Source organism: Convolutriloba macropyga, unplaced genomic scaffold (assembly GCF_964194025.1).
Source record: "Convolutriloba macropyga unplaced genomic scaffold, txConMacr16.3 SCAFFOLD_2650, whole genome shotgun sequence".
Classification (NCBI taxonomy): Eukaryota; Metazoa; Xenacoelomorpha; order Acoela; family Convolutidae; genus Convolutriloba; species Convolutriloba macropyga.
Window position 1 is genome coordinate 43 of NW_027453567.1, and position 17,968 is coordinate 18,010.

Sequence of the window (17,968 nt, forward strand, 5' to 3'; positions counted from 1 at the left end):
TACAAAGATCATTTATTATAGCATAATAATCAAACCAAATCATATATGTTATTAGCATGATTAATAAAAAATGGCGACTCGTGTTATATATATTTGAAGTACAAAAATTATAAAGAATATTGAAGCAGCTTCATTGAAAACACTCGTTCTTAAAAGAAGCTGATTTCAATGAAAGCTAATTTGAGTTTTTTTATGTATCTTGAAAACCTGTACAAAATTACGTTTTTTAGAATTCATTCCCTTTTATTTCTTTTAATCTTCAGAACTTTCAGTTTAAATTATTTGAACAACTTTTGTAACGGACTCCTGTGTCCAAATTAAAAGTCTCAAAGATTTTTTAAAGTTGCAAGTTAATTTTCGCGGTGATTGATTGTAACGTTCAAAATAAACTATATTCATAACACTTCATTGTCTGACAAGCGTTCTTCTGCTGAAAGGGATTCAATACCCAGCAATTTTAGTTTATTTCTTTTTCTGCAATTCTCAAAGACCTTGCAGTAGACTAGAATGAGGAAAAGTTGAAAAGCTTTATGAACTTTGGAACGTTTTCTGTATATATATATATATATATATATATATATATATATATATATGTGTGTGTGTGTGTGTGTGTGTGTGTGTGTGTGTGTGTGTGTGTGTGTGTGTGTCTGTTTGTGTATGTGAGTGTGCGTGCATTTATATACTAGCCTGGTATGACACTGTAAGGAATCTTAGCTGCTATTGGCTGAATTAGATTCATGAACATGTCTCCCCTGGCACCTGCCAACTCATGCATGTCATACGCAATGTCTCCGATGTGCCAGACCACATCATACTTCCTAAAATTGTAAAAAAAGAATCATAATTATCGCAAACTGAACATCAACCCTCTGAAAAAATTGGGAGTTTTGGTTGAAAATTCAGTGTATTTTATAGCATAACTAGCCCTTCATTTGCATCCTGAAGTAGTTTGTCAAATGCGACGTGATTCTCCAGTCCCATGTCACCATACACAGCTATGGTTGGTAAGAAATCATCATTTGAGGGAAATGTTTTGAACACAAACTTGTCACTCTCAAGGGCACCTCCATTGCTCACATAATACTCTGTAATCCAAAAGAAAAAATGACCGACAATCACAAAATTCTAATGGAAAAAGGTGCAATTTCAAACTGATCATAGTGGTGTTTTTTCGTTGGTTTTTTTTGGGTGGGGGGGCTTCGGTTGTACATTTTGTTTCAGTTATTTATATTCACAACATATTTTTAATTGAAGTTAAACTTGTATTAAATTTCTATTAAATTTTGCCAAAATTGTAAAGAACTGGTAGTTTTATTCAGCAGTTTTCAAATACTGGGTTTGGATTTTCGACATTGGGTTTGGGTTCCATAGTCAAGATAAGACGTTTATCTTTTAGGAATCTTGTAGATTCTGCCAGAATACTGGTTATCTTTCAACTTCTGGCAGAAATTATTTATCTTTTTAGATTAGGCCAGAAAGCTAATTATCTGGCAAAATCTTTCAGAACAGTGATTCATCTGACAGATGACAAAGAAACGCATTGATACCAGAAAATTATTCAAAAAAGTTTCATTACAAGCAATTCAAAACTGAAACTATGTTTTCGTTCAATACAAACTTTTCAAGAAAATTCACAAAATTTTTGCAAAAAAAAGCGTAAAAAAAGCTGTTTTAGCTGGAGAAGGAGATGTTTGGTGGACATTTCGGAGCAAACACCAACACAGGCAGTCGTGCGATAGCAAGTTAGCTAAACAAATTCTGAAGAATTTGAAATGAAGATGCAAAAAATTTTTCAGTGGAAAAATCTTTTATAATCACCGGTTGACGTGCCTCACACAAACTGTGTTCCAAAAGTACGCAAGGAGGATCCAAATTTCGGGTTTCGAAAAATACGGATATGGTCAAAGGGGGTTTTAATTTAGTGCGACCGTCAGAAAAAAAAAGCCGAAATTTCGAAAAGCCTGCACTAGAATGCTACAAAAAAACATGCCAGAAGCAGAAAGGCACCCAATTGTTTCTAATCATTGAGATTATCAGGTTTTGATCTCAAAAAAAAAGACTGATCAGAGGTCACTTCGCCGTTGTCGAAATTACAACCCCTCTAACACCTGATTACCCCCCCCCCCCCAAAAAAAAAAAACCCAAGTAAGAAGTATAGGGGGTAATTGTCTATGGGGGTAAAACGATGTCAGATTAGAAGTAATGGGGGTAATTGGGAGGCGGGGGTATTTTAAAATTTTACCGCTCAGAAAGATGTAATATTGTGGGGGGGGGGGTATTTAGATAGGGTGAAACGAAGCAAGATGAGGTGGGTTATGGGCGTGCTCGGGAGTAATGGGGGATCTTTTGGATTTGACCCCGCAAAATTATCATCCAAAACATCTAAGATTAAGAGGGTAAATTTAGGAGGGGAAAGCGATGTAAGATAAGTAGGGTAATGGGGTAATGGGGGTAAGGGGGGGTAATGGGGGAATTTTTATATTTTACCCCGCAAAATTATCATATGAAAACGTTTAAGATTAAGGGGTAATTTTAGGAGGGTAAAACAACGTAAGGTAAATGGGGTAATGGGGGTAATGGGGGTAAGTGAGTGTAATAGGGGAATTTTTAGATTTTGACCCCTCCTCCTCCCCCCTAAAATTTACCCTCCAAAAAGGTGTTAGATTAGGGAATAATTTTAGGGGGAGGGGGTAAAACGATGCAAGATAAAAGTGGTAATGGAGAGTAGAATTTATTCATTTAGGTAGATAATTACCCCCACCCTTGTTTCCTTTGACCACCCAAAATTACCCCCTACTCTTGCACCATCCCCCCATCCCCCCCCCCCCAAAAAAAAAAATGATGTAAGAGTTCTGAAGGGAATTTATTAAAAATTCCTCCGATTAACCCCCTAATCTTACATCTTTTGCGGGCTAAAAAAATGACACGGGCGGTTTGGAACTACCTAATAAGAGTTTAATTTGGTCTGGAGCGTTGTAATCTGAAGTAATTTCGTCTCGGAATCAATCTGTGGAAACCTTTGGCAACTATTGGACTATCTACTAACTACAGTTAGAAGGATTAATTATACTATCTTTCTTATATTAAAATATGGCTGATTTATCTACTAACCATATTGGGTGTTCTCTTTTAGCCCTTCGATAGTTGCTCTGAATGTGAAACTCTCTCGAAGAATGATCTAAACATGGAACAAAGCAAGAGTTAATGCTCTTTGCGCTGAAATAATTGACTCAGTTAAACAAGCGTAACTTTTTCTAATTTACACCCTGGTTGACTCTGATGCAGACCATCTTTACATAGTTAAGTTTAAACAAAATTGCTTCACGCTTATTTTAAATTTCCTAAGACATTGAGCGTTTTATAATTGACTTGGAATCCTGTACCGCTCAAATAAACACGATGGTGAGTACTCTTTTTAAAGTACTTCTTTTTATCATAAATTTCTTCTTTCTTAACAGTTTTGAAAACTAGTAAAACTAGGAAAAAATTTCAAGGGAAATTGCATTTTCTAGAGCACCCTTCGTTGATACCAGACAGTAATCTTGCAATAGTTTGCAAGATTTATGCAAGAAAATTTCTGTCTTACAAGATCTTGCAAGACTATTTTCATTATCGCCCTTACAAGACGAAAAGTTATCTTAAAAGATTCCTGCAAGCTCTGCTCTCATTATGGTTCTTTTAGCGCATAAATTTCTCAAAATACAGTTGAGTGAAGTTTATGAAATAATTCGAAAAAAAATTGCTTCAGATATCAGTATTTCTATGGAGCACAGCATAAGTTCAGTCAACTAAGACAAAATTCCCAAAAAACTCTCTGAGTAACAAAAACACATAGGGATAGTTCCTCAAAACATTCAAACTGTTCTTTTTTTTCGATTTTCCCACAATTATTCATTTTACTTATGTTTCTTCGGAAAAATTGAAATAGTTGAGATTAATACATGCTCTTGTCATTTTCCCCCTTCTTTCGCACTTCAAAAATCTTATTTTGGAAAACAAAATATGTTCTTCTTTAAAGATATTCCAAGAATCTTGCAGCATATTGTATGATAACCATTAGATTTTGGCTGAAGATTTTTTTCAGAAAAAATCTGTCAAAATAGTTGTCTAATAAACTAGAACCATTTTTATATAACGTTGTGCAGTGCAAACAAAAATATGTCTCGACATATGAAATGACCCTGTTTGACCCAAATCGCTCATGAAAAGACTTTAGCCCGATTTAAGTGTTCATCTCTACTTTGACCTTCACCAGAAATATCGATGCTTGAATTTATCTCGACCCAAACTTTGATGCTCGACTTTTACTCAATCAAATTTGATGATCCACTTTAGCTCGAACATATAACAACACTGTACCTAATTTTTGTACATGCACATTGAAAATTGGCTACTCCCGGGTCGAGGTTTTGCAGTGAAATTTTGTAGGAAGTTCAGTGAGTTGCGGTGATCAAAAAATATTTTTCACAGCGTATTTCTTACATCATTTTGGAGTGAATGCGTTGAATTGCGGTGAATTACTTATTTTCATCGCGTTCTCGGTATTCTTACAAAAGAGACATTTCTATGCACCAGTTTGAACCTCGTATCTCCCGAATGTCTTCAACTTCGTATTCCACTGCGCCAATTGTCATGATATTCCACTGCACCAACTAGTCTATGATGTTTCTTGTGAATTGAAGTAAACGTTGGAAAACAAATGCGGTGCATTTTTGTAAGAAATGAGGTGAATTTCGCGTCGATTATTTGTAAGAAATGCGGTGAAGAACGATGAATTATTTCACCGCATTAACAGGATTTTTTACATTAATTTGCAACAAAAGTTGATGCGGTGAGTTTTTGTAAGAAATGCGGTGAACTTCGCATTGAAATTTTGAAAGAGATGCGGTGCATTTCGCGGTAAATCTTTGTAAGAATTGCGGCAAAATATTTTTTTTCACCGCATTTATCGCATTCATCGCATTTCTTACAAAAATTCACCGCATTCACCGCATTTCGTACATAAGTTCAACATCAACAATAAAAGTTCTGGGAACAACAACACCTGTTTGTTGAGGTCTTCATCGTCACTGTAGTGAGGCACAGTGAAGCTGGCGGCACTCCACTCTGAGTAGGTGGAATTGGGTGGAACAGGATAGACACTCAGGTGGACTGCCCCCTCCCCATAGTAGACATTGGTCACCCACGTGACATACATGCTCGAGCTATTCCCTGTTTGACCAAAAAAATGACAGTTTATGGAATATGAATGGATCCAACTATTTTAACAGGTTCGTAAACGCTGGGCTTCATTTTTAACAATGAAGATCTATTTAATTTTGCGATTCCTGAAATTTTTTTTTCTATAGCAGCAAATTATTAACCATGTATGTGTTATCACAAATCTGATGGGCAGGATGTAAGAATTCAAATAACAATTTCATCAGTAGAACGAAGTCATATAAATGATTTTTTTTGTTTTTCAAAACTCGTACCCAACTCAAACAAATTTTCAGAAATTGTCCAACCCGAGTCGAGATGTCGCCGCTAAAAATCGCTAAGAGATGTAAGATTTGCGGTAAATTTGATTAAAAGTGCAAGTTTTGCGCTCAATGCGATGAATGCGGTGAAAATGCTTGCAAGCGGTGAATAATTTTTAAATGAATTATTTTCCGACCATAATGCGTGTCCAAACAGTTTCTACGAACTACCAAGCTCGTTTTTGTAATATTTGTTTTTGCTGAGATAGAGGCAATAATTTTTCCACAAAAAATTTTTATGATCTTGGATGGGCCATAAAAGTCTATGGTCTCGGTTATGGTATCCAAGAAACCATAGAAAAACAAATTTTTTCTAAGGCCAATGGCAACTACGTACGTACGTAGGATATATTTGATGTACTACGTGATCCAAATGATGTCATTTGAGATTACCTTTGATTTTTCATGGTCTTATTTAAGGTATCAAAGAAGCCATACAACCAAACATGTCTTACGTATGGTTTCCAAGAAACATTTATGATGGTCATCCCGGGAAACCGTGTTTTCAGACTAATTTCGGTCATTCCTGAGATGTAAGTGTTGTCAGTTTTTACCTTAATTGTACTAACCAAATTGTGTTTTTGAAACCAATCTAACAAATAGCTATTTAATTCACTCCGATTTGGCTATTTCAAGTCAATCTCTCACATTATTTTTTTACTACTCAAAAAATTTCGCATTGACGAGTTTCTTCCGCGATATTTATTTAAAAAGCGGCAAAGAATTTTCATTGTCAAGTAAACTAGTAAATTCGAACCAAAAGCCATAACTAGTAAAGCTTTTATTTTTGATTTATAAAGCTATATTTGATGCATTATGCTTAGGTGTTAAATGTGCTCATTTTTTGTTACAAAAAAACACATTTCCTTTGTTTGTTATTACGATGTATGCTTGTAAAATTTTCTACTAAAAAAATCTACAAAAGCTGAGAATATTGTGTTTTTACAGATATACAGAAATATTTCATTTGTTTTTTTGCCTAGTGGAGACTAATAAAAAACACGAGATACCTTGTAGCTACCCGGAGACTTACCTCACGTCTTATTCAGCATTGAATCACCATAAATTCATCATGGACTTTATACTGACAAGAACTGTATTCATGGCACTTTTTACCAGAATGATACTGATTTTCCTACTGCTATCATTCTCTTCTTCTGTGAAGACTGATTTATTAACAAGTCTTTCTCTGTGAAGACTGATATATTAACAAGTCTTTCTCTGTGAAGACTGATATATTAAAATGTCTTTCTATGTGAAGACTGTTTCGTTAAAGTGTGTTTCTCTGTGGAGACTGGTTTATTAACATGCGTTGTCCATGGAGTTTTATACGTGCATGGGTCATAGGACCCGGGCATTTGGTAGCAAGTTATAGCATATGAGTGCCTTGTTATCAAGCAATCAATACCACTCGACCACCTGTTGCATCCGAACGTGCGTAAAACAACATAATTGCTAGAAACAAATAACAGCAAAAAACAATAGAATTAAAGAACTTATGGTAAATCAGGCTAAACTGTTTACATTAAAATATGTTTAAATTGAACACACCCTCTACAATTATTACATAAATGATTATAATCATGATAATCTAAAATATACATCATTACATCTCATAAGCGGTCACATTTGAAAGCGGAATCTATGTCAATTCTTTCTCAGCAAAAGCCGTATTCTGCTTCAAAAAAAATTAGATTAAAGTTGACATGGTCAAGGGACTCTGATGGACGTATTGCTAGCAGCCGTGAGGCAAAAAGAAGTCCATTATAGTACACAATTGGATTGGACTCTGGTGGATGTACTCGGGGACCCTGGACTCTGGACATGAGCAGGTAGTGAAATAGGAATAGTTGCAGAGAAACTGTTCCTAATGTACTACTGGTCGGTTAAGTCTAGGAATCCAGTCCTGCAACCCAAGTCCAAGGGCGACACTTTGTTCACGTTGCACTGAAATTGTGTGCAACAGTTCTGTTGGACCTTTGAACACCACCTGAACTGACACCAATGGTGTCACCGAATTTTAAAATGCTAACGGAGTAGAAATCCTAACAGAAACGCCAAAACCAGGAGATAAAGTGAACTTTACATTCACAGAACAAAAACGGTAACTCCAAAGGGGCTAGCTAGCTGAAAACTAGCGTCATATTCAGTCGCTGCCTGAATGAAAAAGGACAAAAGTTAAGCATGAACGAAACAGAAGATCAGAACGAAACAGAATGATTAGACTTGAAGAGACGCAGAATCTCGAATAGGCGAGAGTTGAAAACTGAATGAGCACGCAACGACAATGTGCTTAACAAAAACCCAAAGGAAACACCAGTTAATATGTTGTTTGGTACCAACAACGGTAGCAGCGATGGAGAAGGCATGTGAGTGAAAATAACGAATTGATTCAAAGAGAAAATCGCGATTAAGGAAAATTATAGATCGATTGTTGACTTCGTTCCAAAACAAACGCAGCAGTGCATTGATTTTAGTTAGTGCATTGATAATCTTTTTGATTGGTTGACTGGCCTGAATGTTGTCATCTGTTTTTTCAACCTCAACTGTAAATTGAAGCAAAAAATCACACGAAGAGAAATGTTTCCCTTGAAAATATGATCAATTTGTCATGAAAGTATCATTCTATTGTCATCTACAACACCACAAGAAGCGCAATCTTTTGAAACATTTCACAAATTTTGTTTATGTTTTCACAAATTTTGATAAGGTTTTGCAGCTGTTCACCAACAGAATCACAGTTTTACACAAAATAAAGTTCATTCTCAAACATATTCGATGTGAACCATTCAAACAGCTGGATTTCTTCAACAAAGAGTGACAACGAAAACTATCAGAATTATCCCTATGATCATTTTTATAAAAAGCACCCAATCGAATCTCAGATTTGGCAAATTTCAACGACAAGGAAAGGCTAAGTTTGTTATTCATTGATAACAGAAGCAATTAATTTCAATATCTTCAGTCAACGGACGACAATCGCTAGTTGTAGAACTGTGACAAAATTTAAAAACTACAAAAATAAGAACGATCAGAAGAGTTCAAGGAAGGCAGTCTCTGTTTTAAATGAGTAAATGAAAAAATTGCGGGAAAAATTGTTGTTGCCGCGTAAATGAGCGCCGCTGTTTAATTTAAAAAAAAGCGAGAAATGAACAATCTATTTAAATCTATCCAGCGAGAAAGGATTACGTCATATTTCTTAGCCATGTAAATGCACAAAAAATCTCTTCTAATTCACGTAGAAAGGTCGGAAAAAAGTTCGTTTAACATAATTTCCGTTGAGCCTACTAATATAATAAATCGATTGAGCTCTTTTTAGGCTTAATATTTTTATGTTTCAAAAATGTATCGTGACCAATCTGAGCCAAAAATCGGCTCAGACAAAGTACCTGCTTACAAATACAGATAGATTTGCCGGGCCATTACGATGTGCTTTCTTGCCTTGATGATGTTACGAACAAGTTGCCTTTTGAACAATACGATGTGACGTTCCTTATTATATGAATTAAAGTTCCGATAGACTGTCTTCATCAGCTATACTTGCAATTCTCAGATCAAATATGACGTAGAAGAGGGGCTGCGGAAGGAAACCAAACAGGCATTTGTGTAGTGTTCTAACAATGATACGTTAGAAAAATAAATCAGTTGCAGAAATTGTTGACACCAACTTTGCAAAACATAATTTTTTCTATTAAATGAACGGCTAAAATGAGCTAATTACCGTAAAGAACGGTTTAGGAATTACTGTAAAGTTTGTCAAAAAATTCTTATGTGATATAGGGTTGTTTCCCGATATGGATCAATGAAGACACCTGTATGTTCATTTTGATCGGATTGCAGAAGATCAATCGTACCAGCTCAAATATAAAAAACCTCAGTTGATATTAATTCTGCTGACTAAAGAACCGATGCAAAAAAAAATGCAGCAAGCATTTAATTGGATCCCATGGACGATACATCGTTCTACATTTTCAGTCAAGAACAGCAAACTCCATCTGGTTTGAGTAAGGTTGAAGAAAACTGACTGGAGAAAGTCAAGCTGGTATTATACAATTGTACGCATTATCTATTGTGACACAGTCTAATGCATTCATTTCCCCTCCGCCTCCGTTTTACCAAGAGCAAAATTAAACCAATTTGGGTCGATGGGATTACAATGAATTATTTCAAGAAGAAGCAAAAGTTGTTATAAACATTAGTCAAAGAGTTTTATCGAGTCTGTTATGTTGGTTTTTCTAACTGAATAAAAAGCGTCTAATAGTTCCAAAATTTGATCTCACGAAGGAACAGTTGATGAGTTTTTTAGCAACAAATAAAAAACATAGCAGGACAAGTCCTGAAATACAATTCAAAGAATTGAATGAAAAACTCAAACGTACTCTACCTGACCAGCAGACCAATTGAACAATTCCAGCCAGAACACAAACAAAATCGTCTCAAAAAATGAGAAATTAAACGAGTCAAAACTAAACTAAATATACTCATTGCTAAAACTCGAAGCTTTCAAACCTAAGGCAAAATTTTTTCCCTTTAAAAATACATATTTCAAAAAAAATATGTTCAAAATCTATTTTTGTTTCTGAAATCGGTCCAGTATTATATCTGCAAGACCTGAAAAATAATCATTGGCCCTTGAAGATTGATGATTAACTCGAAAATGACCAAAAAATTTAAGAGAAAAAAAAGAAATCAATTGCAAATTATCAGAAAATGTTGCTCAAAATTCGGATATAAATACCTTCAGAATCATTTCTATGTCTCTAAATGGTATCCAGTAACCCAATTCCAAGCTTTAAAAAACTCATTGGCTCATAGATCGATAGGAAAAAATTTTTAGAAAAAATTTCAAACTTCAAAAAATAGAAATTCGTTCTTTTAAAATCTTGAAAGCCATTCAATTGCCCCCTAGCATTTAATAATTATTATATAACATACTATCAAACACTGGATGAAGTTACTTGTCTACTGAGACAAGAAAAAATAAATAAAATACAAATGTTTTGAAAAAACTTGAAAAAAATTGCAAATTTTTTCAAAAAACTTCCAAAAGACGAAAGGTTAAGTTGTTGGCAACAAATTCATTGAAACTAAAAACCATGCAGTAACTTTTTATCAGAACGTGGAATAGATTTTCTCGCACTTGAGAATGGACGAATATCAAAAACTGACAAAAACTTTAGGAAACCTTAAAAAAATGCAGATTTTATCAAAAAAATGCTAAAATTCGAGACACTAAAAAGTTAAAAACCATTCCATTGTTATTATAGACTATGAAGGCCCTATTAACAAACCTCAGAGGAGATTGCCTGGTCCTTGAAGCTGGAAAAACTGAAAAAATGACGAAAAAATTTTCAAAAACCTGAAAAAAATGCGAATTTTTTCAAAAAAAATTGCTGAAATTTGTGATATTCAAAAGTTGAAACCTATTCCATGGCAACTAAAAATTTTTCAGTAATTTATCCTCCAACCGCTAATGAGGTTTTCTGACCCCTCGGACTCAAATAACTTGAATAATGAGTATAAATGTCAAAAAAATATGAAAAAATTGCAAGCTTTGTGAAAAAAAATGCTAAAATTCATGATTGCAAAAAGTTGAAAACCATTCCATTACCACTAAAAACTATGCAGTAATCTATTATCACACTCTTTATCAAACTCTAGAAGAGGTTTCTTGGCACCTAAGGCTGAAACAAACTCAAAAAACGACAAACATTTTCAAAAAACCTGAAAAAAATGCAAAAATTAGTATCCTTTCGCGAGTTTGTGTTTGTAGTACCAAAAATTATAGCTCATAAAATGGTCATAACAAGCAATTTTTTGTCGCAAACAACCTTAATCAACTTTTATAAACTTCAACCTAATCATCAAAAAAACTCAAAAAAATCACAGAAACATGAAAAATTGCACCATTTTGAGCCCAAAAACTCCTAAAAATGACCTTTTAACCTTAAATTAAGGTAGCGGTGAAATTTTTGTTTTTCATCGCAGTCTACTGGTTGCTGTGAATAATTTTTTTTTTCACCGCTTTCTGCTGGTAGCGGTGAAAATTTTTCTTTCACCGCTTAAGCGGTGAAAAAAAATTTTTCAACGCATAAATAATTTTTTTTCACGGCATTCATCGCATTGAGCGCAAAATCTTACACTTTTACTCAAATTCACCGCAAATCTTACATCATTTAGCAATTTTTAGCGGTGACACCTCGACCCGGGAAACACAGCGCACCAATACAATTCAAATTCTTTGAATTGTAAAAAACTGGACGTTATTTTTCGATTTTCACTGCAAAAATTCATCAGCTAAATTGCTTTTAAAACAACCACTATGTTATCGAACAGACCCAAAAACTTAATCGGGCCACACCCCAGACCCATCTTGTGACCGCAGTCACTCACCTGTGTACGATATGTGGATTTGTTCAGGCCCAAGCAACCCTGACTGAAGTGGATTTGGTAGAGCTCCAACATCCCGAGTTGCACCCCAGATCACCAAAAAAGCCCCACCAGATACCAAATAGCCAAAAATATTCATGAATATGTGTAATATTATGAACAGTTCTTATTATTAACCTTGTAGTTTAATACTTTACGATGCAATTTGTGCTAATCCTGTTTATTTATTGGATTATAACAAAATATTTGACCCGTCAAACAATGATATAATATTAGCGCGAAATACTTCAAAGCGTTTGAGTGTTTGCAATTGTTGTTTCAACATGCAGATATATCACACTTGCAACATGACTATATCTGTGATCAGAATAAGACCACGTTTATTTGTCAACATATTTTCAAGCCCATTTTAATATGTTCGAATTTTTCTAGCATACCCTTGTTCTTAGTAGTCATACTAGGTCATATGTGATTCTTGCATATACTATATCGTATATGGTTTGTATGATTTTTAGTAGTCGTACAAGGATGACACAAAAAACCATACATAACCCTATATTCTTCAGCCAGTAAACCCTAAATTATTGATATCAAACATCTAGGTGTAAATATTCCAATCATTCCAAAGATTTCTAAAATCATTGTTCAATTCGAAAAAAAAATTACATTTAGCAGTTTTGTGCTGAGTGAGGTGAATTAACGTAACTTTGCTGATAAATTTAACGGTGAACTCACATAGTTCAACAAACTCACTGAAAAATTATGCAATATATTTGCCATAACAAAGAATAAACCTTGCCTAAAATTTGTTTTTGAAATTTTTGGGCCCGAGTAGTTGGGTTGGCTTGACTGTTTCGTCCTGATGACTGAATTGTTTGACTTTATTAGTGGAAATTAATGACAAAAATCTTTAGGTCAAATCATTAAATCTTAAGAATATTACTGAACTATAGGAACGATCAGTCAGAAGTAGAATTAGTGCAACCACTTTTTTCATAATATGATATGTAACATCATATTGTTACTTTTTTCGTTTTAGCGACCAATTGTCGTCTTAGCGACCCAATATCTCTTACTATGCTGACATAATAGAAGTACAGAGGTTTTGTTTGAACAGCTCTGAAGCTTTGCTCGAACAAGCAAAAAGCCTCTTGGCATCCGGTAGGTACGGTCCTAAAACAAATATTAAACTAAAAATATTTTAGCTGAAAAAATTTGTACTGAGAACAAAATTTTTATTATTGACACGCAAATCTTACAAAATTTTACAGGTTTTGTCGCATTTCATTTGCACCGTAATTGTTTTTTTGAAATTTTATGTAAGCTTCGCCATAAATAACCGAAATTATGTGTTGGCTGGCCTAGTAATGTCCAGCACAGATAGACCAATGTGAAAATTTTGGGTGTTAGGAGTGAATTTTTGACTTTTATGTGCTCATATTATTTCATTTTGGAAAAAGTTGTCCAAATAACGAGGAGATTTTTTATTTGTTTTTATAGTTTAACTATTTATCCTTCAAGTTGTTAAACGGCAGCGTTTTTGTCACTCATTCGACTGAGACCACTTGAATTTGACACTCAAAATAAAAATTGTCGCCACTTAGAAGCAGTGCAAGAAACGGATATATTCTTTTCAAACCCCCCCCAGCTCAGTGAGCATAAATCGTTTATAACCACATTCGCACGTGCTACTTTCTTGCATAGTAACGTCTTATATAACAACATGTACTGGGGGTCGAAAAAAACACTGCGGCCGAAACAGAATAGATCCCAAAAAATTTTTAGAAGTAATATTAATTTTACAGTTAATGTTGTTAAGTAAATTTATTGCATCAGAGTTTAAAAGAATCTTTTTGATCTACTGCCCGAAAAATGAATCAATTTGCTACTGAATGCGTTGATGAAAAATAAGGAACGTTTCTTTTGATCAGTACCGTTCACAAACCAAGAAATCTCTGTTGAGAAGAAGCAACAAAATTGCATTACTGTTCAAAACAGAATAAGTTATTTCCCTTAAGTTAGTACTATTTCTCCATAAATTTAGACCATTTGATTTCATTTTCATAAACATGAGCTACACCTACACTAACCCGTCAGTGTAGTCCACATAGCACCTCTGTGGACAAAACAGACGATTCAAAATGGCTTACGCTGACAGAGTTTTGTCAGTAAATTCAACAGAGCATGTAAAAGCAATTCTCAATTCTTTAATTTTGGAGTGTAGAGTGCTTTATTCAAATAAATTTGCTTGGAATACACTTAAAAATTTAATCGATGATTAAAGGCACAAATATCCTCTCTCCAACAGTTAAGTTTAATTTATGTAGTCAAGGGCATCCAAATTAGTCAAACATTTAATTGCAATAAAACCAAATACGGCACTATTTGGATCCGGAGACAACTCTGGCTAGTGAAAACTTGACTTTAAAATTGAAATTATAACCGTCTTCAATTAGCACAAATGAAAAAAAAATTAATAATTAAAAATACAAATATGCACGAATTATAAGCTAGTGTGTGCAAGAATCTTATTTCTGATGATCTCAGTGGCGTTATTTTTCGTCCTTTCAGTTTTGTTTCAAACTCAAAGTGAAAACTGAGGAAAGTCCGAAACTGTTTTCTCCAAAACGCCAAAGCAATTTTTTAAATGAGGGGAATATAGTGAAAGTAATTACGTTTTCATCTATTAGAAAGAAAGGTGAAATTTCTGAAATTATCAACAGAACAAACTTCCCCAAACTGTTTCACAATATTTTGACTGTAAATTACCTGCACTAATAAGTGACAAAGACGCAGATTGTGCAATTATGTAGGTTATTGATTCTATTTAAACAGTTTGTGGAATCAATTTACGCAAATCGGGGAATTCAATTGCTCAAATTGCAAAATCTTCTCACTCGAATCGTCAAATCTACTCACATTTGCCTTTGAAAAATGTTTTGGCTAATCAGCCAGTTTTTTCACAAGAGCGCAATTGTGGACAGAACTGACTTAAACCACTGAAAATGTTTCAATCCAAGCCAAATTAGCGAACATAAGTGTTTTCCGCGGAGTTATAGTTTTAAGATTGCTCGTGAAATCCGCTCGAACAAATCGGTCAATTCTGCTTCTGATTTGGGGGTCTGCACTGAATGCTAATGTGACCAAGGAAGCGTCGTTCTTGGCCTTTTTGTCGGTTTCGTCGGGTTTTTTGGCACATCCGTATTTTGTTGTTGGTTTTGACGCTTTCATCGGTATTTATGTGAAAGGTGTAGTTTTTTCTTCGTATTTTTGCTTTTCGTATTTACCTCAAAATTGGGCATGAACATATCAACGCTTCCTTGTCATTGCTTCGCTTCAGTGAGCCAAATAATGTAAATCAAGTTATCTGTAATAACGAAGTCGAAGAGTGATTATAAGGGTTTTGATCGGTTTTTGCTGTGCAAAACCGACAAAAATCAAGGATTTTTTGTGCCTGAAAACCTCAACTTATATTGAATCTGTTGAGCGAGCTGCTGCCAGCTACTTGGTTGGACGGACGAGAAAATCTGTAAATAGAAATAAGACTGGCTTTAGAACAACACTAAGAAAATCGTATCAACCTAATTGAAATTAATTAGTGGGATAATTCCTTGTATTACTTAGAACGTTTCAATGAAAGAAGACTGAAACACTTAGCTGTTGTCAACCAACTCGCTTTCCACGGATAACAATCAGACAAAAATGCCTTCCAGTATTCCATCGTTCACACCAAAAAAAAATCATCATCAGTAGTTCAATAACTTTCTGTTATGATAAGCCAGGAATGCTATGCAGTGTGTGGTACGGTTGTACCATAATTTAGTTCTCATTTATTAAAATGTACTTAATTAATTTATACTTGTCCTTGTAAAACTAAAAGTCAGTATTCACATAACTATAAATTACCGCCGACTAAAAAGTCATTATTTCATACCGTTCACACCTCCCACTTTTACTCAATTATTCATTCTTTTAAAGCTCCTTACTGAATTCAGTTGTTCGCAATCCAATCTAGTTTCCACTAGACAAAATCCTAGCGGATTTGAAGGAGAAATCCAACCTCATTTAGTTTGCCTACATTCGCACTGCGATTGTGGCTAATTCTAAAAGTAACAATTCATTCAACTTTGGAAGCTTGGATTCGCACCTCGAATCCATACATCTAAATCTACGTGGATTCACAGCACGATTGTACCCTATAGTCAGGGTTATCACATGGCGCAGTCAGCTACAAAAGATCGCGCAATCTTGGGAATCGAGCCCTTCTGGGAAAAACCGACGTTGGAACCTCCATTGCAAGTGGACAGATGGCAGGTCATGCCAAAGTTAGCCATCATGGCTAAAGAAGGAATATCAATCGATACTCTTCTTGACGACCCCCCAGACAAAGTTACCCTACCTCCAGAACCCATCTACGAGGAGGACGTTCAAAACAGCACAGCTCAAAGCGAAAGAGACAGACGTACTAGGAATGAACAGCTAAAAAACTCATGGCTCAACCGATGTCAGAAAGCAGAACTTGTTGGCATACTATGTGGGGAAAAGCCTTGGAAATACTGCGATAGTAAAGCAGTATCCCCAACGTATCTCAGCCTGGGAGTTGAAGGGAGACGAACTTTTGGTTCGCAAGAACCAAGTATTCAAATTGACAGAGTGACCACGAAAGTTCTTTGGGAATGCCTTGATAAAGTGTTCACCAAACAAAGGAATATTACATTTGACAGATATACATTCTTAACTCGAAAACAAATGAAAGGAGAACCAGTGGAAAAGTTCTACGGGTGCCTTCGAGAACTCTCCCTAAATTGTGAATTAGGAAGCCACGAGGAATCGATAATACGGGATGTGTTTATCGCTAACATGCAAGATGGAGAAATTCAAAGAGAATTGCTAAAAGAAACACGAGAAGCTAAAAAAGCTCTCGAAGTTGCGATCAATATCGAAATGGGCATACAAACGCAACTAAAAATCTCTGGAACCCCAACAACCAATTCAACTAATGAAGTCCATTCGATAAACAATGTCCAAGGATCGTGGAATAGAAACCGACCATCTACAAATCAGTTCGTAAAACCGACGATCTGTCCAAATTGCGGGTATGGTTGGAATCCCTCTCATAGACAAAATTGTCCCGCCCGTGGGAAAATATGTAAAAATTGTGGAATCTCTAACCATTTCGCTAAGGTTTGTCGAAAACCAAAACCAGCTAGCAAACCTAGATCTCGAGTAAATTATGTAGATGACTCAATTTCGGAAGCGGCTATAGTAGGCACCTCGACATCAGTAACCGAACAAGTAAATAATATTAGCAAACTCCTACAACAAAAGAGCATATACGATGCCAATTATGACTCAGACTACGATGATTACGATGATAATTGTGTAGCGGCAATTTCATACAAAACTGACACCCGTGAGGTAGAGCCCGTAAATTTGCTCATTCGAGTTGGAAATACAAGCACGAAAGCATTGGTGGATTCAAGAAGTGTTTGTACGATCGTTAAAAAAAGTCTGGCGGACAAAGTGGTATCGGAATGTAAAGATAGCTATTGGATACAGTCTCCTGAAAAACACGATTTTAAAACTTTCTCCAATGACATAATCAAAACAGTAGGTATAATCAAGACATCAATAAAGTGTAATGACTGGATAGCCACAGACGTTGATGTAACTGTCGTTGAAGATGGTCACCGACCGATCATTGGACGAGACCTTTATTCCCAAAGCTAGGTTTCTCAGTAATCCAATCAAAGCAAGTGGCAAACATTGATCAAAATCAATGCCCAATTAAGAGGCAGATCTCTTTTGACTTTCCTGTACTCATCACCCGTGTCGGTAAATCTTTAAAACATTCAGTAAAGTCAACATTTCATAGTGAATTTACACCTACTCATCAAAAAGTAAGACGAGTACCTATTAATTTACAACAACTAGTTAATATAGAACTTAAAAAATTACTTGATGAAAAACCGATCATAAAATTAAACAGTTGTTCTGACAAAAATTTCATCTCACCCATAGTCATTACAGTTAAAAGAGATAAAACAGTTAAATTAGCT

General features: G+C 35.1%; 1 protein-coding gene across 1 annotated transcript; it reads right to left on the reverse strand.

Moving 5' to 3' along the window:
* Positions 1-687: 687 nt before the first annotated feature.
* On the reverse strand, positions 688-12,178 carry LOC142358378 (acid phosphatase type 7-like; the record flags this gene model as incomplete). The annotated part of the gene is made up of 5 exons (XM_075409784.1): positions 11,913-12,178; positions 5,045-5,211; positions 3,112-3,178; positions 926-1,085; positions 688-818 (listed from the first exon to the last, which is right to left on the reverse strand). Coding segments are annotated over exons 1-5 (661 nt in total), but the record flags the coding sequence as incomplete, so codon positions are not given.
* Between the last annotated feature and the right edge of the window lie 5,790 nt (positions 12,179-17,968).